The sequence below is a fragment of the Xiphophorus maculatus genome, chromosome 3 (genome assembly GCF_002775205.1).
Source record: "Xiphophorus maculatus strain JP 163 A chromosome 3, X_maculatus-5.0-male, whole genome shotgun sequence".
Taxonomy (NCBI): domain Eukaryota; kingdom Metazoa; phylum Chordata; class Actinopteri; order Cyprinodontiformes; family Poeciliidae; genus Xiphophorus; species Xiphophorus maculatus.
Window position 1 is genome coordinate 29,172,613 of NC_036445.1, and position 27,132 is coordinate 29,199,744.

General features: G+C 39.6%; 1 protein-coding gene across 2 annotated transcripts in view; it reads left to right on the plus strand.

Moving 5' to 3' along the window:
• Positions 1 to 27,132, plus strand: part of vps13b (vacuolar protein sorting 13 homolog B) — a 301,790-nt gene that overhangs the window by 183,099 nt on the left and 91,559 nt on the right. For both annotated transcript variants that reach the window (XM_023331569.1, XM_023331568.1), the window contains exons 33-37: positions 508 to 634; positions 3,241 to 3,384; positions 20,912 to 21,253; positions 21,337 to 21,751; positions 22,746 to 22,883. In XM_023331569.1, coding sequence (XP_023187337.1) covers positions 508 to 634; positions 3,241 to 3,384; positions 20,912 to 21,253; positions 21,337 to 21,751; positions 22,746 to 22,883 — 1,166 coding nt within the window. The remainder of the gene's footprint in view (positions 1 to 507; positions 635 to 3,240; positions 3,385 to 20,911; positions 21,254 to 21,336; positions 21,752 to 22,745; positions 22,884 to 27,132) is intronic.

Below are 27,132 nucleotides of genomic sequence, written 5' to 3' on the forward strand. Positions count from 1 at the left end.
AAATACATCCAACTGTTTTCTGGCAATAAGTTCATGTGGTGTCTGGAAAAAGAGCAGTTTCAAAAACCTTGCGATTAAGTCACAATTGGTGGGCACTGCCCCTCACCTACCAACCTAAGTGGTCGGCTGGTATTACCCTGTATGCGCTGTAGTGTTTTATTGTTGACATACTATTTGCTAATTGTTGGGGAGGCGTGGCCAGCAACAGCTCATTTGCATGAAAGTGACAGAGCCCTACAACAGTTCATCCTGAACAAAACTCAAAAAGGCAGAACTGAAATCTTGTTAACTGAGAATGATTTTGTGGACAAAATGTCAAGAACATGTTTTGTACAGCTCATAGACATATCCTAAATTATTTAAAAGCAAACATAATGGACCCCCATCCCTGAATAAGTGCAATCTTATGGTCAATCTGTCTGTTAAATTATATAACACAAACTCTCAGTTTTTATGGAAAAGAGAACAGCAATTTCCAAGCTGAACTGTCTTCTCTCGTTTGTACAGCATCAGACGCCAGCAGGAGCGGAGAGCGATACTGACGCCAATCTTGACGGACTTCTCTGTCCGGGTCACTGCTGCTCCTGCCATCATCTTCAGCAAAAATCTCTCTCTGGATGGTGGACAGACAGAGGTGAGCGAATACTCTGCAATTTTTATGAGAAATCATAGCGTTCAAATTGTTTTTGCTGCTGAGTTTCACAGTACTGTATGAATTTAAAGGACGTCTCAAGCATGAGAAGAATATTAATGCCTGTCCATTTACACTGACATTATTCAGAGAGGCAGTCAGGAGGTCCATAGTAACTCTGGAGGAGCTGCAGAGATCTTCACCAATCACACATACAGTCAGAGATGCAATAGATGGATTTAGATCAATGTATGTTAATTTATTTAAATGGCTTAGTCAAAGTTTTAAAACCATTTCATAATGAAAATCTGTGGAGAGACCTCAAACTCGATGGGCACAGATGCTATCCATCAATCTGACTGAGCTTTAGCTGTTATGTAAAGAACAGGAGTCATAAATGTCAGTCTGTAGATCTGCAAAGTTTGTACACACTTAACCCAAAATGACAGGTAGCTGTAATCTCAACAGAGCGTGGCTCCATTAAGCATCGACCCGAGGTGACTAATTACATACACACACCACACTCTTCAGATCTATTTCTGTTAGTGATCCTTCCACTTCACAGGCATTCAGTACCCTGTGCTGCTCCATCACAAAATAACCCAATAAAATACACTGATGGTGAAATGAAACTGAATCTTTGTTTCAAAGATGTAAAAAAACAACAAATGTCAGAAGAAAAAAATAACTAAAAAATAAATAAATAGGTGAAGTAATCAAACATAAACAGCTAACTTTCATATTCAGTTTGAAAAGGAATAGGAAGAAGTCAATTTGTGATAAATCCGACTCCAAATTGACTTGTCTTGTATATAAACTGCTAGTTAAAATGTGGCACATTGGAAAAAGGTTTAAGTGGAATGTAAGGCACTGTAATTACCACTAAGTATAATGATATTTTTTAAAAGATGAATATATCTTTAACCAGTTCAACATCTTAACTCCACATTGTCAGTAGCTTTTCCATTCTAATAGTTTTGGGGGTATTAATGTATTCATCCATTTGTAAGGGTCGGCTCTCTACTCAAGCTAACTCTTTGTACCTTTTGACTGCAGCCTGTTAAAGCCATGATTGTAGCCATTACTCTTCTAATCTGCTGTTCATATGAAAATAGACGTTGATTATGTGAGATGTCAAAAGTATTTATGTTTTGCTCTTAGCTTACAGTAACAAACTCATTTAGAAGCTCTCCACCAGTCCAGCATGTAATGGAGGTTTTTGACCTCCAGAGTTCAAACCTTTCTGCTTATACAGCTGATGTTTTCTGGCACGGCTCTCGGAGACTTCCTGCCTCTTTGATGCCTTGTCCGACCACGCTAACGTGCCCCCAGACAATGTGTAACAGCTAATCCATAGTTTTTACTGAGAGACACACATGCGCACGCACAGAGACTAAGTAATTTGTGTAACCTCCTGTGATACAGAGACCCAGAGCCAGGAACAACTTGAACGAAGCAGGACTGCGTAGTGTTGAAAAAATGTCTAGGTTGAAATTATTATTAATTTTACTCCCCACTGCCCACTGTATAGCATTTGTTTATGCTTAAAACATAATATAAAAGCTACTTTAAGTTTATTAAAGGGGCAGTATTATGTAAAGTTGAGGTTTTTTTAGCTTTACATAATGCTATAAAGTTATTACCTCATCAAGAACATACCTAGAGTGTTGCCTTGATTCTTTCATGCGTGTTTGAAAAATCCTTTTATCTCCCATGGCAACCATTCAGCTGTGCAAAACGCCTGGGTGGACCTAGCCCCGCCTTCAAGGATAAAGCTCCTCCTCTGAGATGCAGTTTCCAAGCTCCTGCCTCACAGACCATCCCCCACCCTCGAATAACCTACTTAGATCCTTCAGACTAGCCAGCAGCAATTAGCAAACACTTAATAGAACTGCACATCTGCTGAGCTCATTACAGGAGCTACTTCTCAGAGCTATGCTGGCAAAAACTTTGTTAAATGGTTGATAGAGGAGCCATGTTTTGATGACTGCCAAAAGGTGGGATTTCAGAAAGAGCAGGGGGCCCAATTTCAAGGCATTAAATTACAAAGTCAAATTTCTTTGAAGTCATATTTAATATATACAATTTTATAACAACTGAATGTAATGTAGTTACTTGATTGTGCTATAAAATGGCACCATGTTCCTGGAAAATACACAATACTGCCCTTTAAGTAATTATTATCCTCAGCTCTCTATTAGTAAAACAATTATGCAGTATGTATACATTTTAAAAGGTCTGAGTTATTTAGATGTTTTAATCAATTCTGTCCAGCAGCAGTTTGAGAAGGTACTGTAGGTCTGCTTCATGTGTGTGGCTCAGTCAGTCCTCTGTGTTGGTGAGTAATATCCTATCAGATGGAGCCTCCTGGCTCAGGTTTACACTGCTGGCTGTGGGTGGGACCCTGGAGAGGACCGAGGGTGAAGAGGGGAACAGAGCAACACACTGAACAGAGAGCAGGACATGTGCACACAGTGCTTGAGCATTGTAGAAGAAACAACTGAGAGGAGCAATAAATGAGACCACAAACAATCCCAATGTTGTGTTGAGTGTTCCCCTCACCCCCACCGTCTTTTCTTAATTTCCTCCTACCTCCCCTCTCTCTTCAGGAAGTGGTGGTGTGTGGCCACTCTCTGGAGGTGAATGTGACCAGCAATCTGGATTTCTACCTCAGCGTTGCGCAGGTGCAGCTCCTTCAGCAGCTCCTCAGAGACAACCTGGTGGGCTCGAATGCTTCAGAGAAAGGTTCTGAGGTAACTTCTGACCCCATATATGTTACACATTACTGCTGAAATATTTTAATCAGTGGTGTCCAAATTTTTGTAATGTGGGCCCAAAACTGTCAAGTCAAAGTAATTGTGGGCCAAAGAAATTAAAACTACAAAAATATATATTTCTTTTACTGCTCAATAATAAATTCTAATTAAACAAGTTAAGGTTTTTTTTTTTTTTTTTTTAAAGAAAGGCATTTTTAAATCTTTGTAGATCCAAAACTTTGAGTTTTACACTCTATTAAAACAAAGACATCCAGTTTGCAAATTCTTTTGGGCTCAGATGAAAAAAACAAACAAAAAAAAAACATTTTGCCTATGTAATTCGATGTAACAGGATTTGGGTCTCTGTCTCTTTAAAAACGCTTCCTGTATCAAGCGAGGTTTAATAAATGAAATAAAAGCCGATTTGGATTCTGCAGTCTGTAGATAGTCGGCTGATAAATCTGTTCCTTTTTACTATGAAATGAAAGAGAAAGTGAAAAGAGTGGTTGTTAAAAGACAAACACTTTGTACTTCATATTTTCCATCGCAGAACGTTTCAATTTGTTGGTAATAATTAGGCCACCTGTTCCGGCGGGCCACACAGAAACAGTCAAGGGACCGCAAATGGAACATGGCTGAGCTTTGGACACCCCTGATCTACACTGTTTTCCCTTAGTCATGCAGTAAAAATGTCAGCTTTGCTTTTGAAGACGATGGGTTTTATTCTCCTGCTTACGCACTGCGTACTGTCCGATTGATCCCGGATTGCTGAACAAGTGAACCAGTTTTCTCTGAAATCTGTCAGGATAAGCTCCTCTGACACCGTTTCCTGACTATCATCGCTGACTTTTGTTTTTTGGGTGAATCCAACACATTTAAATATTTACTTACTCAGAGCAAAGCAGCGCTCTAATGTGGCATTAGTTTACTGTGCTGTGCTCCGCTGCAGCCATCAGGGCCCTTTCTATTGTTTACAGGACAAGGAGCACCCAGGCGCCATTTGCCCCGTCTGACCGCTTAATGAAGGTTTCTAATGGAACACAATATAAAAATATTTACCAGCATTGGTGAGGAAGAGACTCCCAGAGGAGGACAGAGGAGAGAAAAGAGGGGGGCTAAATGAAGTGAGTCCACAAAGGAGCTTCTCTGTTCACTTATTGTGAGACTTTTTGGAAGAATCTGTTTAGTTCAGATGACTCAGTTCTTCTGAAGGCTTCCGAAATACAATAGAAGAAAAACAGAGAAGAAACTGCACAGAAAATCCATAACTACTAGAGCATAAACAAAGTGTTTCTGTTTATTAATGGGGGGGGAAAGTAATAAATTTGCCTTTCAGATTTCTATTTGGAAAAAGACTGAATTAGCAATGATCTATCTTGTATGATAGTTATTTGGCATAAAGTTTAGGTTTTACTTAAACATTCTGTGGTTGTAGTTAATATTGTCCATCTTTTGCCACTAAAATCTGCTCCATAGAGTCGATATAAGTTAATCTGCTTGATTTTTTTTATTGTTTTGGCATTGAAAGTTGAGTCTGGCATCTTTGTGGAGTCCATAGTTGCAGTTAGGACCCTCAGCTAGATTTTCCTCTGGCTTAGTGAACACCAGGAGGTTTTCGGACTGTTTGAGCAGTTTTCTGTCTGCTGTCCTGCTGATTACTGGGAGTGTTATTGTCTAACCAGTATGAAGAGTTCACAAAAAGCATTTATTTGTTCATTAAATGTCCATAGAACATTTGCAATTGCTCTGTTTTTCTCAGTATAACATTGTATTGTACCAATAATCTAGTCGTAAGATGTCCTCCGTTTACCTCTCAGTTCTCATTTTTGATGGTTTCTCTGGTTCCTGCTGTGCAACTCCTTTGTATTTATTTGTCTTTAGTGCTGTTGGTAGAAAACACTGACCTTAAATCCATAGTGTTTTGTTTTGTCAGCCTGGAAAACATTCAGCTAGGTGGTCATGTAACATCCATGTGCCTGTAGCTGCAGCGCCTTGTGATCAGCTGTGTCAGCCTGTGTGCTGCTGGGCTGTAGAAGTTACTCTGAATAAATGTTATCTGCCTCAGGGTTACACTCTTTGTAGCTCTATCTAGTCTGTTTGGTTGAGTTTGGTGTGTGTGTGTATAGGGGCTCATTTTTCAAGCTACAGAGCCCTCTAGTGGTTACCTTCACTAAGAGTGCTGTGTGATTCCTCAGATCCTGGCTCCTGTTTAAGATGTGCTTTATCTGTTCTTTCCCACAGATAAAGCACATCATGCAACACATATCAGTATAAAGCTGCCTGTCAGCTGACAGCAAAGGGGTAAAATATGCATTGATAACATGCCCTTTCACTTTAGTTTTAACTTGATTTATGATATGTATACAGTTGGACAGCCTTCTTTGTACAACCTGCTCAAAGGATCAAGTCAGAAGACATCTGGTGTGATTGAATTGTTTTTGCTGTTGGGATTCTAAAAACATTTCTTGCATTACTGTCCCCAATTCAAATTGAAATAAAACTTGGCTCCATTCTTCCTGATCCTCTCCTCCCCCATGTGCAGTTTGTCTTGAATCCCATTCTCTGATTTCAAACAGTTCCCATTACCCCTTACAGCTGTGTTTTATTGTCAGGGTTAATAAATTTGTTTTGTTGGGGCTTTCGGGTTCCTTGGCAGCGGGAGGCAAGCCAGGCGCGTGGGGAATGTGTGCGAGCATTGTGTAGGGTTTTCAGTCATCTCTAAACACTGTGCCGTGCCATAAATCTGTTCATACACACACTCGGTTAATTGTCTTTTATTTTCATTCTCCCTCCGTGTGCTCTGAAGCCATTTTTCCACAGTTGGCGTTCCAGTTTCAGTTCAGATCCGGACCGGGATGCAGAGCAAGTGTAACGCGATTTCTTAGCGGTCCATAAGCAGATGTGTTGCTCTTTAAATCGCCGGATTATTAGAATGTTTATCATGGCGTTAGCTGCGGTTCGTCACAGTCTGACTTCATCTCAGCGTTTCCCGGTTGACGGTAATGATGATGAAGTGAAGTGAAGTTGGGTTGGGATCAGGCCGCTTTCAGCAGCAGGAGGTCCCACAGCCAAGGAGCTATGAATAGATGCGGTTTCCAGGACTAATCTGGCTGCTATGTCATCAGCCGTGTCACCCGGCAACACAGAAAGGCATACCATCAAACAGACACATGTTCACACAGCCAAACACACGTACACATGCGCTCCACATTCCCCGCATGGTGAGTGTCTGCCACCTTTATTTGGAAGGCACAAAAGTAATACGTTTGTAGGACCAACCAGCTGACCTGTGTGTGTGTGTGTGTGTGTGTGTGTGTGTGTGTGTGTGTGTGTGTGTGTGTGTGTGTGCGTGCGTGTGTGTGTGTGTGTGTATGTGCGTATGTGTGTGCGTGTGTGTGTGTGTGTGTGTGTGTGCGTGCGTGTGTGTGTGTGTGTGTGTGTGTGTGTGTGTGTGCATGTTTTCCTCTCATGTCAGCTAAACTTTATTAAGTCATGTTAATCTCCATTACATATGGACACTTCATTCATACAAAGTGAATTTTGAGAGCTGAGACTTATTGACATGATGGAGTTTGATTAAGCATTAATTATAAGGTTTAAGGAGTACATGCAATTATGCATGTTTTCAGTTAAGATAAGAAGATAAGATAAGATAAATCTTTATTGTCATTGTCACAAGGATAACGAAATTCAAAAGGTAAAAACACACCTTGGTGATAAAGTCTGGATTTTCATTGCAAGATTTTGCAAAAATCACAGAAGATTAACACTACTAATTGTGCTTTGTGCCTATTTGGTCCATGACATCACAAGAGGTACAAGAATCAAGTGACTCAGTAAATGATATTGGAAAGTAATATTTGGCAAATTTCAACGCAAATTCAGAAGCATGTGAAACTCACCAAAGAGTTCAACCTCATGTGTTTGAGACAGAGTTGGACCCCAAAGCCAAGCTGCTGATGACATAAAACCAACTTGAAGCTTTATATTATTTTGAAATGTTATTCCCTCATACAAAACATGTTGCTTTGATTTTTTTCATGCATTTTTGAGATTCATGGCAGCCATTCTGAGATGCTTTAAAGCTTTTTCTTACAAGGCTCCTCCTCGGAGCTGCAGTCTCCAAGTCGAGCTTCCGCCTCACAGAGCACCACTCACCTACGCCTCCCCCAGTCAACTCCTCCAGACTAGTGGCAGCAGCAATTTCCAAACTCTTGGTGAAATTGCAAGTCTGCTGAGCTTATAAAAACTAGTTTTCACACCAGACGCAGGCTTGAAAGAGCAAAAACAGTAAACGGCAAAATGGAGATGCATTGTTGTGATATGTTGAAGGCGGAGTGTTGGAAAGAGCAGAAGCTTCTTAAAGAGACTGAGCTCCAATTTCAATGCGTTGAATTGTGAAGTCAAATTTCTTTTAAGTTATGTTTTATATGGCATTTTTATAACAACTGAAGATAAAGTTAGTGCCATTTCATAGCATGGCATATAATACTACCTCTTTAAAACTAGATGTCAGCAGAGTTACTAACCTTCAGTAACTAGTAAAAACTTGCTTTTTTGAAGATAATTGTCATCTTGATTCAAAAATGATTTTGGACAAAATGTCAAGTAGGAGAAAACTTCCTATCACATGTAGTTATGCAGCTGATCAATTATATCTTTACTATATTTTACTTTTACTAAACTTTAGTAGTATTCTTCTCAGATTTTACTTATTACACTAAAACAGTGATACTCCTTTCTCCATTTTTTATTATTGCAGTGTCGTCTGTTATTATACAAGCTCTCTGTATTCCTATGCTGTTGCCATGCCATTGTTTTAATAATATACTTTCAGGACCAAAGCAATCGGGATTCAGGATAGTTTTGTTTTATAAGCGTATCTTTAATTTCCATGTTAGTGTGTCTGGCTTCCTCTTTTTCTGACACAGATACACAAACACACACAGATGCAGCCTGGGTCAGCCATGTGCGTGTAGCACTGTGTGAGAGGAAAATACCCTCTGGTGCAGGGGGAAGTCCCGCTCCACCTCATCCTGGGATGATTACACGCATGGGAAGCAGGGCTCTTGACTTTCTCCAACACTCATGGACACACATTCACATGGTTGCCAGTGCACACACAGATATTCCAGAGTGCTACAGACGTTTAGGAGAGGCTATTCAACCTTGACAGAACCTAACACTTAGAGATTTTAGTACAGACACGTAAAGCGTCAGATATAGTAACTGTATTAGAGCTCAGTCTCAGCATGTGTTGTTTTGCTTTTCTTTTCTTCCCTCTTCTTTCCCTGTCGTTCACGGCACTGTCAAAAACCACACGTAGAAAAGTTCTGGCCCATCCCGGGCTGGCTGGTTACATAATAAGCTGGCTGATACCATGGAGGGTTCCTCTCTACAGAATTTGTTCTATATATAGGGTACTGGTATATGTAGTTTTTAGTTCCAACCCAAAGGAGATTGACTGGATTGTCTCACAAAGTTTAACTAGTGCGGTTTTTATAAAACAGGTGACAATGACAGCTATGATAAGCTTCTGTTGGAATTTAAGATTAGGAAGTTTTGATCATAGACATCAAATGCTCAGTTATGATAAACTTTTGAAGACCACAAAGCATCTCATCCATACATCATCTGTCCGTGCAGGAAAGCTCTGATTTTAAATTCCAGCTGCATTAGATTTAGTTTAGCAGTATTAGCATCTTTTGTCAATGAAATAAAGAATTAGATTAATTTCTAACAATCTGAGATATCAGATTGTAGCTCAGCATTTACTATTAGACATAAATAAGGGTAGTTATAAAGCTTACAGGTGGATTGATCTACACCAGAGGTTTTCAAAATTTAGACCCTTAGAGACAAAATTGACCACCATGCCCTCCCAACTGCATTATTACTATTATTTCTGTAAACTTTTTCCTATTGGTATACTTGATGTTCCATTCTTACATGTCTTCATGTAAGAATGAAACATGATTCAACATATTCATGTTTCAACATAGTCAACATATCTAAACATGAATCTGCTTTAGATATAATAAGAACCTCACACATTGAAAAATCCCTGATCTGCACAAGTAACTAAGCCCAATATCAAGAGTTGGTCTCAAATTAATTAAGAATAAATTCAAACCTTTCTTTTCCTCTCTAACTAGTTCAAGTGCAACTAAAAGTTCCACATGTGAAGCTGGATTCCTGACTCCTGGTGACGTGTCCTGCCCTCTTCTTATTCCTACTCCAAGTAGGCGTGCTCTGCTCATCAAAGCCACTGTGTTGTTGACAACCTTGGCTCGGGAAGCAACCTCGGGCTTTATCCTCGTCTGTCTTATGTTTAATATAAAGTGTTTTGAAGACCGTTCCTCTTTGTGATGAGTGTTTCATATTGTCTGGTCATTGAAGTTCCTCTTTTGACCTCCAATAAGAAATAGTGAGATGTCAAAGGAACACTTACCTGATGTAATTGCCAGTAAAAACAGATAAGTTTGAAACTATAAAGGATCATAGAGACAAAAAAGGATGATTTAGATACAGTCTGAGTAAGAACCTATTAGATTTTTGCTTGAATTTCTGACTGAGTTTATTATATTTATCTGTTAACATGGGAGTTGGTGTTCCTGGCAGAGCAAATCAATTCTTAACCACTTAAGTTGGTTGTTAACCCTCTCTGGGGCCTGGACCACCCTCCAGCCCCCCATTCTAACAAATGCTAACAAATAGAGCTCTTCACGCAGCTAATTCCTTTTCCCTTTGGCTGATTCACATCGGTAAAGTAACTGTCATTATCATTGGATTATCTTCAACACATATTCTCACAGCCAATGTCCCTTCAACAGCCTGTTTTTGTTTTGAAGCCGTATCTTTTTTTTTTCTGTCTTACTGCCCGTCTTGTGTGACTCAACTGTTAATTGACAGCCAGTCATAACAAGTCGCCTTCTCTGTTCAGCCCTAGCATCCTAACCAGCTTTCTTTTCTAAACATAAGCGTAACACATTCCTAAATTGACTCCTTGGAAACCTGATCTATTTGAGATCAGTAGCAGCTGAATTTGCTGCCTTTTCAATCAGTTTTGGCGAAATTGGCGTGAAAACTCCAGATAAAAATCGTGCAGGCTGGAATTCCAAGCGGAGAAACAAACGGTGCCTTTGAGGAGAGGCAGGAGGCCCCCAAATGTGAACCCTGGGATCAAGTGACCAGTCAGGTAAGCAGGAGTCAGTAGTGCCCTCGCTCTTTGCCTGCAAGGGAAATAGGGTCGCAGACCCAGGGGAGTAGTAAAACCAGGACATGGCAGGCCAGCTAGTAGACTTATTTGTAAACGTACATCTGAGACTTGTTCTGTGAAAAGTACCCAAGAATCTGTAAGGAATTTCAAGAGGGATTCAAAGAGGAAGCCTTTTTTCTCTACACCTGTGTAAGCAGGTTTCCAACTAAACTAACAGCTGATGCAGACTATTGGGTGACTCAGAGAATTTGGTATAAATGCTGTTTCCCTTCTACTTCATTTGTCCAGTAGACGTAACCACAATTTTGCATGATTTTAAGACATTTTTCATTATTTGCGTTCCAAGGTTCTGCTATGTTTTGTTTTCACCGGATACATTTATTTTCCATCTGTGATTATTTAGTTTAACCTTGTTTTGAATAGGACGTGTTGAAGAAAGTTTCATCTCATTAATGTTTCTTGTTTTTTTATTAACATCTTCAATGAATTAAACACCGTTTAACATTTGCACTCACCGCCTACTTCATATATAAATATACTTAGTAGACTTAGTATATTTAATGGTTTTTAACCAGGTTGTTATTTGCACAAATGGATAATGGATAAAGACAAACACATGACAGTTACTTGGTGCATTTAGGTATCTAGGCATTATGGAGACTTGCTAAAGTTAAAAAAAAGATCAGATTGGTAAGAAAGGGTATTCAAGTGTCTTTGAACGTGGCCTGTTTGTTGATGCCAGACTAACTGCTCTGATTATTTCAGATACTGTTGATCGGCTGGTATTTTCACGCTAAACCATCTCAGATTTACAAAGTACAATCCATTCCTGTGGATGCCGTTTTAGTCTTGGTCTTTTGGGCAAAAATGCTTCTCAGTTTTTAGTTATTTCTAAATGTAATAGTTTTAGTCCAATTCATGTTAACAAAAAGTTTGAATCAACTTCTACTCAGTTTTAGTGAAAGAAAGTATTATTCTTTACAAATTAAATTGGAGAATTCCTGACACCTTCTAACTTTTGACTGACAGGTTAGAAACACAAAAAGCAGAAACGTCCGACAGACCAACCAATAGCATTTTCGTCTGGTTTCGTCTCAACAAAAACTCACAGAAGTCTAGTCATCCTTTAGTCATCAAAGACTCATGTTTTTCTCATCAATGTCATTAAAAAAGGGACTTAAAAATAATTTTATTACTGTGATTGTTAATGAAAACGACATTGTGTCCATAATGGAGATATACAGAACACCTCTCACACATCTTATACACCTTCTGTTGGTTACACACTTAGAGCAGATTAGTAAATTTAGTACCAACTACAATTTTGCACATGTTCACCCAATTTAAGGAGTAACCAATTAGAAAAACATTCTCTGCTTTGATAAGTCTTGACTTCAGCATAAACCTTCAGATGGCAGAGCTAGAATTTGGTGTAAGAAACATGAAATTATGGGTCAGTTTTCTGTCTTGTGGTGGTGGAGAGGTAATAGAGTGGGGAGTATTTTCTTGACACTTTAAATGTCACAGCTTACCTGAATCTTCTTTCTGGCCATGCTCATCCATTTATGAACACAGTGTACCCATCTTCTGATGCAGTATGTCAAATCTGGTCTGTTGAATATGACAATCTGTTGACAGCATTCCAATGACTCCCACCGTCACCATCTTCATCTGACAGGAGATGGACAGATCTGCAGCAAACTGTGAGATGCTATTATGTCAATGTGGACCAAAATATCTCAGGAATGTTTTGAGGCCTTGTTGAATCTTTGCCAGAAGTTCTAAAAGTAAAGGCAGATGTAATATGGTATTATCAATGTGTAGCTAAGTGAATTTTATTTGTTAAGCACCTTTCACAGACAAAACCGTTACAAAGTGCTGTAGAGAAAACAAAAAAATACTAATACCATTATAAATAACTTATAAATAAATTCATATGTGTAAGGAAACAATCAGTACAAGAGATCTTAGTCATTGTTTTTCCTCGCTTGCTTGCAGTTGTCTAGCATAGTGTGTGGGGGCGAAAGCAAAAAATGACTCATGCTCCACTCCTATCATCTGCGTTTCCTCTCCTGACAATATTAGCTATGTTTGGTTTGACTTCGATTTTACACCAGCATCATTTATCTTTCCTAATCTTTGCTTCTGAATTCCTCTGCATTTCCTCCTAAAACTTTATTTCTAAATCTAAAATAACTGAGCATCCTGACAAGGCAGAAATCTGTTTTCTAGCTGAGGTGTTCTGCTGTCTGCAGGTTGTTTTGCTCTGATTATACTCCACCATTGTGCACTTTTGGCCGATGTCTTCATATTGTCAAAACTCTCCTCGCTAACTTGGATAAGGATACGGGTTCTTGCAACATTCTCTGCTGCAACCTAACATGTACATCAGACTTTGTTTCACTGTGTGCTGGGAACACATCCAGGGAGAAATTAAAGGAAGATTACTTCAGTTCTCTCAATCCTTCTAATTTCAGCTTTCTTGTGACATTGTGCCAGAATCGTTTTTGCCTTCCAGTTTCTCAGATCTTTCCTCTGTTCACATTCTTTTTGTTGTACTTTAAGGTGCTTTCTAATCTCTCCACATATATATATATACAGTATATATATATACGTATTCCTGCAACATGTCATGTCAAAGCCTACATTTGTGCGGTGGATTTAACAGACCACCCAGAACTTATTACACTTCCCAGCCTGTGCTGATTTAAACAATCTCATCTCACCTGGGGTTGCCGTTATTAGGGGCTCCAATTTTCCATGGATCCAGTGGAGTGTGGAGCCGAATTGTTTTCATTCTGTTTGTTTTTCTTCCATCAATAAATGCCATACTGCATCTACGGTAATTACCCAGGTCCAACACTTTTTGGCTTATAGCTCATAAATATTTGGTCACACAAACAAACACGATATATCACCATTATGGATGACACAAGATCACATGGGCTTGGCCGCAACCATTTCCGTTCATTTCTTTGCTACGTGCCTAAGTAAGGGATAACTTTATAAGTTGAGTACAATCAAACATCTCTGGCTACTGGGTTAATTGGGTATCACACACATTATAAGAATTATTTCAATGAAGATTATGTCCTGAATTAGATTCGGCATCCTGAATATGGTGCACAGTGGACCCCTGCCTATCCATGATTCAGTATTCACTGATTTTTGCATACAGCATAACTAAAATAAAAGACAATGCAGCTTGGGAAGCTGAAATACCTAACACCTACTTGACACATTACTAGCTCATGTTTGCAAAGCAGCCAATCCACGAGCGCCTTTCATTTGGCATTGATTGGCCGTACCACCAAGACCAGAGGTAAGGAAGACTGTTATCTTCTGTGGTAGCACTGACTGTTTCTAATGTGTACGTTAATTCATGTTAAAGTTTATTTGGTGTTTAAAATATTAATTTAAGCAGGTACAAGTACGAATACTAGAGGTCCATTGTATTAAACTTTAGAGACACCAGATATCGGCACATTTAATGTGGAGGAGTTTAGCTTATAATAGTTTGATTAAACATTTTTGTCTACATTCATTTATCTGAGACTATTTCCAAAATGGCACTGAACAGTCAAAGTATTTGATAGTTAAAGTCTTAATCTGACTCTAAAAAAAGTTCATAAAATCCTTTCTGAGCTAACTACCTTATGATCTAGTTCAGCGCCATTACTCTACTTAATTAGACTTTTGAAGTTGATGGTAGCTAATGTACTGTATCTCTGAATCAGTTTGAATTATTGCAGTCAAATTTGAAAAATCATTCTTTATCAGGTTTTCCAAGGCCATTTAAGCCCTTGTTGGGCTCCACCAACAAGTAACTATCTTGCAAACAATTTTTAAAAGTGATATCAAACTTGCGTTGTCAGTAAATGGGGAACTTCCAAAACAAGAGTTTTAGAAGTTTAGTAGCATGTCTCGATTATAAACAGCATTTCAAGAGCTGAGGAATTCCTTGGGCCTTGGATAAAGATAGAAATAATACCAGATAAAATATTTTTTGTTTGGAAGTTAGGTTGATTAAGAATTAATAGGAGGCAATTTTTCTATGCTACGTTTTCTGCAAAATAGAGGACTAAAGAGGTGTTCTTTCATTTGCTGACGCATCTCCTGTTTCTGTTATACCTGGCCATCACCGTAATGTAATTATTTAGGCATAGAAAACGTTCGCTGAGCTGGCTGGAGATGTTTAGGGATTTAATTTGAGTTAAATGTGTTTTCCTATTACATGTAAAGTCTAATAATCCATTTATCACACCGTCATTCTGCCAATTTCTCCATCAAGCTTTCAAAGTTGAGGTTTTTCTCTCCCTTTTTTTTGTTGTTTATCTTGTGTCTTGGTTGTTATTAACGATGGGAGAGTTTATTAGGCTGAAGGAGCCAACTTACTCAGTCATTTTTAAGCACTTCTCACTGCATTTCCCCGTATTATTTGTTTTCAGTAACACAGTCATGGTGTTAATCTAGGACCAGTCTTCTGGGATTTTTAAACACTCTCTCAATACTGCTGCGCTGCAAGTTGCTTTGACAGTCAGCGTTATTGATGTGCTGCAGTTCCTTCATGTCCTCAGACTCACCCTAACCTTAACTATTGGATGTGATTGGGGACTCTAGTTTAGGGTTTTGGTTTATATTGGTGGTTCTGTCGAGGATGACTGAGGCAATAAGTCTCCCATTTAGCTGTAAGGGAGGTGGCTGTCAAACCTTTTAAATCATTCTCGATTGCCAAAGATAAGGAGTGGGGCGCAGTGGGTTTGGCGAGCGTCTCTGAGGGCCTAGAGTCGGTCGCTAGGAAGGCCTTGGTCTTAAACTCAAATATTTGAGCGCACCACTGCAGCCTGCTGAGCGTCAGCATTCTGCAAACAGCTTCGTTCTGCTAAGCAGAGACAATCTGCATTCTATTTGTGAAAAAATATTTGTAAGTAAACTAATTTTGTGCATAGGCATGGGAGATGGGGGCGGGGAGCTGAACTTCAATCAATTATAAAACAGAGGCTTTTGCTGCCACATTTCCCAGAGCCAGGCCTTTGTTGAGCAGCATACTGTAGTTTCCCACATGGACTACATTAACTCTCTCTTTTCACATTGTTTTTTTTTTCTATTCTTCAGCTTTTATCATTCTGTATCTTTGTTTGTAAGCCAGAATATTTAAAAGCCATAAAGCAACTGAATGCTGCACAACATCATCACAGTTTTGATGTTTTCTAGTCTGTTCATCTTTTGCTTTGTTCATGCACAAAGGCTTCCATGAGCTTCTGTCAAGTTCCTTTCTTTTAACCGGCCATCACTGCACTTTTCCGAACTTACCTCGTGCTTTAGGAATGTTGACAAGCGACTTTGGTGCATGTGATCAGAGAGAAAAGTAATGCTCCTTCAAAGCGGACAAAATATGAATTTGTTTTCATTTGAATCTTCTGATTCTTTGATAATTAAGCAAATTGACAAATAGATCCCGGTGATAGAACAAATAGTATCAGAAACATGGTCTTTTCCTCATGCAGAGTAAACCCACCGATCAATGTCAGAGCGGGCTTGTTAAAATGACCCCACTTGGCGCTGAACTCTAGAGTACACTGGTTAAAGTACTGCTGACTGTCACAGTGAAGCTCTCTGTATTCATTTTCAGGCTTCAGGGTTGTGACCTTCCATTGCATCTTTGTTGTGGTTCAGTTGAAGTGCATAGCAGGTTGCCTTTGTAGCTGAAACAAAGTTCAGTGTATGAGCTGCCTGCCTTTGATGGCTTGTATGCTTTTTGTCTGCTGTAATGGCACATGAAGCAGTGACTTCATATTATAAATGTCTTCCCCCTTCTGTTTTCCACAAGAAAACGAGAGAAATCTTTGTGGAGTTTGGTTGAGTATTGTTATTAATTTTCTTTTTAAATGAGATATTGCTGCTTTGTGGCTTTCTTGTTTGAATACAAAAGCACAGGGGGCTGCTTTCAACTTTATAGCTCTGCTAAACAAAAGTGGTTAGCACAGCAGGGGCCTAACCTGTAAACTTTGATGTATTCAAGAGACAGATGTTAATTTTCCATCTCAGCATCCTGCAAGTAAGTAGCTTGACTGAATGGTATGTCAAAAAGATTTAGTAATGACTTCCTACAATTTTCAATGGCAATTCTGCTGGAGTTACATGGGAACATTCTTAACTACTGGTCCGCAAGACATTCATGAGAACTAGTTCAGTTTTTAAAACTGTGGCCTGCTGACACCAGTTCACTTTAATAACTAGAATTTACAGAATTATCATTTGTCATTATTGATTACTGCGCCCTCATATAGTCCCATTTCTTTTTAAAATCTGAAAACGTTTGGTACTACATGACCAAAACTACAAAGCTTAAAATGATACAGGAGCAAAATGAGCATTAATCCGTCTGGCTGTCTCTATTAGCATCCCAAATAAAATGGAGGCCATCATAGAAAACATGGGGGGAGGGGTTATAATAGCTTCCATTTCTACTCTAACATCGTCAATATTTTATATATATCAGTCTGATAAATAAAATTTGGCTGATATTAACAACTGATTTTTTTCCATCTTGTTGAAATGTATCAGTGATGGTGATGCATCGCAGGATTGTGGGGAGCTTAACTGAAGCAGAGAAGCAATTATGAAGTCAGCTGTAAGGACATTTATTTCAAGATTTAAAAGGGGTAGTGAAATATTTACAATATCAGTCAATATTGGTTAGCACTCATAACAGCAATATTAATATCTAATATTGATATTGGCTGCTGTAATATCATATTACAGCAGCACTATCTTTCAGATTCTTTGACCACTCTGAAAATCTCATTCAATCACAGTGTCAGCATTCTCAAATGTTAAGTGTGAAAAATTTTCTTTAAACCTACTTGAATACATCCATATCTGCCATTTAGTGCTATATTCTCTATTCTCTACCAAAATTAGTCCTGTTGTCACCTCTAAATAATATTCCATCAACCTTTTCCTTTGTCATAAGTTTATTTCTGTGTGTATCTGTGACTTGTTTCAGACAGCAGTGAGACTATCTGGCTGTTGAAGCTACTATTAGGGCGAGAGTTATAGTCTAGTTTCTCAGTTGAGTGTATTCATTTTGTTATTTTCTTGTGACCATCATGGCTTCCTTACTGTGCTAAAACATCCAATTTTCCATGTTCCCTGATCTTTGAACCCAAATTGCAACCCTTTTTTTTAATATTCTTCTGGAAACAATCAATCACATATGTGGTTTTTCAAACGTAAAAGTCATGTTGTCATATTTGACTGGCCTGCCAACACTGTAAACGGCTGGCATTTGGATGATGTGACATTTGCTTCCGAGTATTAGCCATCTTCCAGTCAAGCTGTTCTCAGTTACACTGACAGAAATGGGGTCAGAAGTCATACAGATGCACTCTGATGTGATTGGCACTCGGGAGACTCGTGGTTTCACACTTTGGGGATTATCCTCCATTTTCCAGAAAGTCCTGCCTAGAGACTCTGAGGGAATGATCTCATGATTGGCTTAGGTTTTTTTTTTTGTATGTGTGTGTGTGTGTCAGTATGTTTGGGTCAGGAGGGGTCATAACAATGATCAACTAGGTCCAGAGAAAGATTACATTGGGTTCTGGAAATAGTGTTTCAGTACAGCTATTATACAACAGTATAAGTAATAGTTCAGCTGGGATCCGGCCCATGGATTCGGCCAATGTTTGCATTCTAAATTTATTGCCTTCTTTAAATGAATAAATTGGCGTAGGGTTAATGTTATAGAGCTTTACAGTACCTTTTCTTTTTGAAAGACCGAGTAACATAAAAAGCAAGGTATGTGCTGCTAAGTGTTCGGCCAAGTTTAGAATAAATCCTATGAAGGTATGTGATTGGACTACTTGCTTGTGTGTACTTATACTAGCTGAATACGGCGTGCTGTGGCATATTTTCTCATTGTCTCTGTGCTCCTGTTTGTGTTCCCCTGAAGCCTTCTTTCTACTTTCAAGCTAAATTTAGACCAAGAATTTGCTTAGGGGGCAATTTCTTGGTGGTGGTGGTGGTTATAAAAAAAGATGGGGTATTTGTTCTAATTGTAAATGCATGTGAGCAGCTTGAGCTTGGGAAAACGACACAGAAACTTCCAGACCATCTTGCCTTTTCAGCTGACTTCTGCTCTTTTTTCCCTGACGCTGTGCGGCTTATTTGTCCTTTCCGACGCGAGACGTTTTCTTAGAGTGGATGTTTTGCCTTCGCCGAATGTCTTCTCAACTCCTTCCTTACCTCAATACAATGTTTCACTCACCTAACAAAGCACACATGGCGAAAGGTCCGGGCCTTTTTCTGCCTGCCGTTCCCCCTCCCCGTAGCTTGGAAAATCTTACATTTGTGCAGAAAAGAAGTGCACACATCCTGTCCTGATTATGGCAAGCGAAAGGAGATGGATCTGGCGTGGCCAGTCCTATGTAAGTCCGACACATGAGCGTGGTTGAGCAGAGCAGACATCCAGGCAGGCATGCTGCTGCGTTTTATATTGCTCTTGTTCTTAGCCTTTGATGACACTGTTTTGAATAGGAAATATCTAATAAGTCAAGTATTCTGTCTAATGTGCTGCCAGTTGGTTTAATATTTGCCTGGAGGTCTTGAAACACTATCTCTGCCACAGCAATAATATACATTTAAAATTCTCATTGAGTGGGAGGGAGTGAGGGAGGGAGTGATATGCAGGAAAAGAAGGGCCAGCTGAGAATATATGCTGTAATAGTAACCATATGCAGGACGGAGGAGTAGATGAGGGTGGAATAGAACGGGACACACCTTTGGTCTGCGTTCTGTAATTTGCAATTTATCAAAATCGCGCTTCAAAGACAGCAGTAGTTAATTGAAAGTGACGTGGGATCCATTATCGTGATTAAGGGAACATGGGGATTGGCCTCACAAAGGTTGTGTCAATGTTGAAAATAATGATTAATAGGCCCAAGTTATTTATTTTGTGTTTTCCTTACAACAATGCAGCTGCAGAGGGGAAGTTTAAATGATTCACTGGTACTAAAAATGATCATTTTTGTGTATTCTTTTGTCATGGTGTCTACAATTTATTACAGGTTTCCATTTTAAAAACCTTTTTTTTTGTTTCCTTAAGACCTATTTTACACATTTCAGTTAATTTGGAAATCTGCACTGAGTTCAGTCTTTTTTTTTCTCCTTCCTGTTTCATCATTTCAACTTGAGAGATCTTCATAGTTTTAAGATGACATTCCTTGGTAGCATTTTCTTTGTCGCCCGAAACCCAGAAAGCCCCACGCTTTTGATTTATATCATCTGTCACTGAAAGCTTTTTATTGCCACAATGGCAGGAACCCTCCTGACAACAGTTAACTAGAGTCGAGCATAAAATCTGAACTGCTTCAAAGGCAATACCACAGTCACTTCACAAAACAATTTAATATAATGGCAGTGTGTCCCATTTTTTTGAAGACATTTTGAGTATTGCAAAAAGTACAAAATGATTTTTGACCACAGAAAAAGTCCCAGGGCATGCCTTGAATACGTCTGTGGCTGTACCCTGCACTTCTTCTTTGGTTTCTTTGACTGTGGGTATTTGGTATTTGTCTTCATGAACCCACATAAGAAACAAATGTAGAAATTCTCAATGTTTCCATCAGCTTTTACACATTTTATCCAAACAAGGGTCACAAGAGGTGTGAGTCTAGACAAACTGACATTGACTGAAAGGAAAGGAGTACCTGGCTTACACAGCAAGACGGATTACCGTGGAAACTCATATCTGCTATGAAGTGTGCGGCGATGCATTCAATTCATGAGATGAAATGCTGAGCAACTATCGGTTGCAGTAGAACAGAGCCAGATGAGATTTTACATCTATTTCTGCTAAGAACTAAGAAAACCCCTTTTTTTGTTTACACAAATGCAAGAAATGCCTCAACTGTATCTTTAAAAAGTTTGAAGTTATTGTGCACAGTCCAGGCGTGATAGAGGCTTATGTTGTAGTTTGTATGATTGTCTAGATCTACTATGATTGTCTACTTTCTTTCCCACTTCAGAAAATTAGAGTCAAATGTAGATACTTCAGGATGATAAGCTTAAGGAACACACCTTCATATCTGGGATCCTTATGCTCACTTATGCCACAAAGATTTCTTTACTTGTACACTAACTGTAGATGGTGAGTCACTATCGCCACTTATTTCCTAAAGCTAAAAGTCAGTCTACGTCTTGAAAGATGGCCACCTCTTCACTACCTCTTCACTACCTGAGACGTCAGAGTCCACAACCCCCCCCCCCCCCCCGCGCATCCTAATATTGCCTTTCTTTGTACAGGTAAGGAGACAAGAGCAAAAGGGAGTCCATCCAGATCCTTTAGGCAGTGGGGACTCTTCATCACGCCACAGTGGGACGGGACAGGACAGTGGCTTTGGCAGTGACAGTACCCGCATTCGCATCGTCCAAATAGAGCAGCAAAGTGGGACCAGCCATCACTGCATTGCGAGGCCTTCTCGCAAGTCCACCATCACTAAGAACCTCACTTTCATCCCTTTTGACATCTTTCTCACTGCCAGTAAGCTATCTGTTATGACCTACGCTTGTTCGAGTACCCCAAAGGCTCTCACTACATTGGTTGATACACCAAGCACACCAGAGAAGAAGGAACCTGAGGATAAGGTAACGAGAAAAGAAGATTAATTAGCTTGTAAACTGTCATAAGCACAGAGTACCAGTATTTAATCATTCTCTGTGATGTTTAGGTGGGAAAGAGCATCCTTAATCATCCTGAGATCATATCGGACTCCCCACCGGTCTCGCCTTCACCAACCCCTGATCAAACCCCAGCTGCCCAGGGTTCACTGGCTGGGCTGACTGCAGATGACATCCTGAACAGCAACACCTCTCAGCCACCTTCTCCACTCATAAAAGGAAGCTTGCTCTCACTTGACGGTCTACCCACTCCAACCCGTTCCTCGGCTCGCCAAGCCCTGGGTGTTACCATAGTGAGGCAGCCAGGGAGACGAGGGACAGGGGATCAGGTGTTGGAACCCCTGTTGTACGTGCAGCTTATGCAGCCTTCCGTTCTGCTTAGCTGCCACCATCGAAAGCAAAAGATGGAGCTGTCTGTTTTTGACGTGGCGTTGAGAGGAGTACCTTCTGACTACAAGTGCCAAGGTGAGCGAGTTTTCTCACAATCATGTCAAAATGCACCAATTAGAACTTTGCTTTGTAAAGCTTTGACCTACATATTCAGATTTTTTTCAAAGATCTGTCATATTGGAAAACATAATTATTTCATGTTAGATAAAAAAATATGTCAGAACAAAGAATTTGCAGAATTTACTACTTAAACTGGTTGCAGTCCCTTGTATTAGGTATTTGTGTAGTTAGCATTAATTATAGTGTCTTTGTGTATTCCCTAGAGAAAGTAAATGTTTATCTAGCTGTATTTCCATTACAAATGTGTGCAAAACTTTGTAGATATTTTCTAGTGTCAAAAAAAAAAAATTGCAATGAAAATTTGCACGTTTGTTCCCCCAATAAGTCATTAAAAAACATGCCGCGCCATCATCTTCCTACCACTTCCTGTCGTCTTCTTCATGTTTTCTGTCAGTAGTAACATCCGGTTGTTGATGCGAAAAAAGTCTTTCCATTGCAGTTTTGCGAAATACACTAACTTTGGTAGAGCCCAAAATAATTCCTCCTCGAAATACAAAAAAATGTTATCAAAAAACATATTTCTTCAAAATTGGTGTTTCCATACAGAGAAATTATTTTCCAATTTGTGCGACTTTAAGGTGAATGGAAATGCAACAATGTGACATTTCCAAAAGATTGGGAGCATTTCTAAATGCAGCATGTTCTTTGTCAGACAGACTGGAAGCTCAAAACAAAGCAATTTAGTTAAATTAAGTTGAGGTCTTTCTGCTATTTAAGTAGGTAACATTGAATCTGTCTCAACTCAGAAAAAGCATTCATATTGGAGAATGTTGTAAATTTTACCTTGAATGATTTAAATATAATGATTGGAAAAAGCGAATGCCTCTTTAAGAATCTGACCTGCCACTTCCTTGCAAGTTCTAATCAAACTGAACATGACCTCCACCTCAAAAAAGATTTTTTTTCCATATCCAAAAGGGTTTTTTTTGGTCTGTCTTTTGTTGTCCAGACCCAGGAAAAACTCTCCCAGAGACCCTGGACTACAACGTCTGCTGGGTGCAGACGGTGGCTGCAGAGGTTGACAGTAAAACAGGTGTGCCTCCTCCTCTGCTCTGCTTTCAGATCAAAGATTTCCTCAACGGACCAGGTGAGGGTCTCACACATTTTTACCTTCTGTACATTCCTGCCAACACACTGCACCAACTTCACACTTCATCCTTTTTTAAGGAAAAAGCTGAAAAGCTGTGCAGCAGATGTATATAAACCATACTCTGGTACATCGCATCATAAACACTACAGAGAGTTAAAATAAATAACATGGAATATTTGAAGGCCATGTGCCCTACAAACCCACATTTCAAAGAGCCAAAAGCATCGACTTGCCCACAGAACCTTTCAATTCCAAGTTAAATGGGATCAAAGATTGATACACCAAGTTCCAGAATCAAAGGCCAACCCAACAGGGATTAGAATGACTCTTGTCAAGAAGCATGACTGTCTGGAAGTTTGTGTATATCAAGTTGTCTAAATAACACTGAGCATCTTTGGTCACAGGAAATCCAGGATGTGCTTTTCACGTTGATCCACAGGCTACTAGTTCCTGTGCGCCAAATGTGGATGTTTGCATGTGTCAAATACGCCTTCCATATACTTTGACTTGCTATTTTTAGGCTGATATGATATCCATATGAGCAGATTTTAGCAAAGCCCATTGACCTTAGGGTGTGTTTGACATCCTGCCCAAATACAACTGCAGTGAATAAACGTGCGAGTGGGTTTTTGGAGTCTCACCCTTTTCATCCCTGCGAGGGTTTCTTGGAGAGAGTGTGTAGGCGCAGGTCATCCTTCAGCTTGCTGAGCCCTGGCCAGATGTTGCAAATACTTACACACTGTCACGGTAACTACAGACAACGCTTGACATATAGACTGTCCTTCCTCCACATTCATGCAATCATTGACAGATACTGAGCGTATTTACAGGAATAGGCTCCAGGGTGAACTCCAGGTGTTACAGATGATGGTTTTAATACAGCATTTGTTTAATAGCTCTTCCGCATGTCTCCGCTCCTTTTGTCAAGTCAGATTCTTAAGCTGTTTCTGTCCACCTGAAATCACACAACATGCATCTCTCAACAGGGCTGAGCGAACATACAGTACGGTCCAAATGTCAATGCGCCAGATGACATGAGCAGCCAAACTACAAATCCAACTTTGCCTTATTGAATAAAGTACATCAGAATTTCTGCAAGTTTTTTGTACATGACACATCAGGAGAAGCTGATACAGTTCTGGAAAAATCCCAACTGAAGTCAGTTAACTAGTAAATCCACCTGTATGTAATTAAATCTCAATACACAGACCCGTTCAATAAGTCAGATTTTTATTGGCAAGTCCATTTATTTCAGGAACTTTATCACACACTATATACATTGACTACACACAGATGAATGTTTGAAGGCCTTTATTTCTGTCAATTATGATCATTTTCTGCTTACATGTAATGAAAACATGACATTTAAAATTTAAAATTACGTCAGGCCAATAAAAAAAACATTGTAATATAGAAATGTAGCCTTAATGGAAAGTATGTCTAACACTTGGTTGTAAATTTCCTAAAAGTACTTTTAATGACAAATTTGATTCATTGTAATGCATACTCTAATTTTTGAATATGACTGCTATGTCAAGGCCTCAGATTTTTAGAGAACGTTAGTGAATAAACATCATCATGAAGACCAGGGAACAGAGCAGACAGCTTGTAGAGAAGTTTAATCCTGGGTTAGGTACACAACATCTCCCACAGGCCTGTTCAGTCAGCCTTCCTAAAACAGAAACAGTCACAGCCCCGAAGCTGGGAAAGGAGAGCATATACCTAAGAAACAAAAATGTACTTTTCATGTACTTGTCATCAGCAGGACAGCGACACTGCTCAGAATTGAGGCTGCAGAAGATTTGGGATTGAGGCGAATATTAATCCATAGCCTAAAACCTACCATTAAATGACAAATCAAAGCACATTTATGTTAAAAAGGACCAGTCAAAGGCCAGACCTAGATTCAGGTAAATGTCCGTGGAGAAAATGTAAAAGTTTAGATGTGCAGTGAAAGAGTGAAAGGTGGTTCTGCAAAACATTGACTCATTGGAGTTGCATAGAAATGCACACCACACTTTTCAGAGTTGTAAACGTGCAAAAGTTTAACAACTGTGGATCTCTCTCTTTTCACTTCCACCATTTTGTTGTGTGTGCAAAGGGGCAGAAATACTGCTGCAAACTCACTGTATGTATCAGCAAATACAGAAGTGATAGTTTAGAACACCAGATGAAATCTTCATGTGTAAGACTCCTTGCTCATTTTCTGGGTAATGCGTAAAATAAAACATGTGAAAAAAAAATCTTCCAGGTGTTTGACCTGTCTTAGTGGTACCGTTTAGAAGATAGTCAGTCATATTTATTCAGCGAGCACACACACAGACTAACAAGGCGGTCCCAAAAGCCTCAGACAGGATCCAGGCTCTCCAGTGAGGTTGCCGCAGGTCAGGCTCTGGTGGAAATACCTAAAATTGACCACATATGCTACTGGTTCTCCTTCATCCCCTCAGCCACTTAGTCATGCAAGCACACATCCACATACACATTCTCAACTGTATGTTGTTTAGTCAGATGACTCTCTGGAGGAGATACTTACCCTCTTCAAGGATGATGGAACAAAGGAAGGACTAGATAAAGCTGTGGAAACCATTAACTCTTTGTTGTTGCTCTTTAAAGAAACCATTGATTCCCGACTTTCAGGCAGAAGAAAGCTAAGCGCCACGAATCAGGGATCAGTGGTAAAGGGCTTCAGGGGATTGGTTGTTGGAAGAAGCTAATTTAAAGATTTAGGCAACAAATTGAGAGAATAAACGGAAAAGATGTGAAGGACGTTGTTAGGAGGAAAACGTGCCATCAGCTTTTCCTTCATCTGTCCTCTTCCTTTGCAAATATCTGTGTGTGTTATGTGATGTGTATTTATCATGCTTGGCAGCGCTACTTTAATTCGACAATGCTTCACATTTGATTTATTCCAACCAGGCGCATACAGAGAGCAGACCGCCATGAGGCCACGTCTTAGTGTGTGTTTACAGCAATATGCTCTCAATTTCAGCAGCATTTATTCTGAAGGACCAATCAAAGCGCCCTTTCCAAGGATGCTGAGTGGGAAACACTTGTAACATGTGTACTGTAAACTGGATGGTGTTTTAGCTCCGACCGTCACTCAGCAGCCGCTCATCAAACACACACAGGCACACCCCAACACTCCCATAAACACAGCTCGTACAAATACACGCAAGACGGGCAGTTACAGAATTTACCACCAAATATGTGCATTATGTTGATTGAGGTTGATTGAGGTAAAATGCTTTCTCAGTATTTTCTTTTCTAACAGAAGCAGGAGTTTAATGATTGATCAGCACAGATGTGCTGTGTATTTTGTTTTTGTCATCTTCTTCACCTCAGGCCTTTGGACAGGTCAGCATCTGCTTTCCTGTCCAAAAAATAGTTTAGCAATTTGACATTTCGAAAATAAATTAGCTTAATTGGAAACACGCCAATTAAAAGAAAAATAACAGTTTTTTTGTACAATACGTTTTGTCGCAAGGATGAGATGTTTTTTTTTTTGGTCTTATCGAAATTGGATTATTTTGTAAAACTCTAATGGCAACACGTTTTTCACATCACACGGGTCACGTGATCAACCAGACGTTGCGCACTGGCACAAACCACAAAGAAGACGATGACAAGAAGTTGTAGGAGGCTGATGGCAGAGCATGTTTTTTAATGACTCATCGAGTGAATAAACGTATCCACCTGTGATTTTAATTGTGTTTGGAATGGAAACTCTGCAATTGGTAAATAGTGTTTATTCGACATTAGCAGAATATAGACAAAGTTTTGCCCACGTTTGTAATGGAAACACAGCTAGTGTGTGACTCCTGGAGGTAACCACTCCCCCCTAGGAGGCCAAAGGTTAGCCATCTCTCTATGAACACAGAGCAGCTGATAGATTAGCTAGAACAAATTGGAGCCATCACTCTGGTGTGTCTCTGCTTCCCAACAAGTAGTTCATGATAATCCTGTAAGTTACTGTATATGCAAGCATTTGCCCCCCCCATGCCATCCAGAACTTCTTTAATGTGAGTCAGATTTCATCTGAGTTGTGTGTCATTGGCCTTATGGGCTTTGGCGCTTTCTTTTAACTGTGGTATTCAGCACATACCACTCCAAATATTATTCCCCATTGCCAAACATAGACATGCACCTATGCCCTCCACACATGGGCCCCAGTGTTATTGGACACATTGCAACTTGTTTCTGACTCAGGTTTTCTGCTGTCAAAGGAGCGAGCGTAAAAGAACAC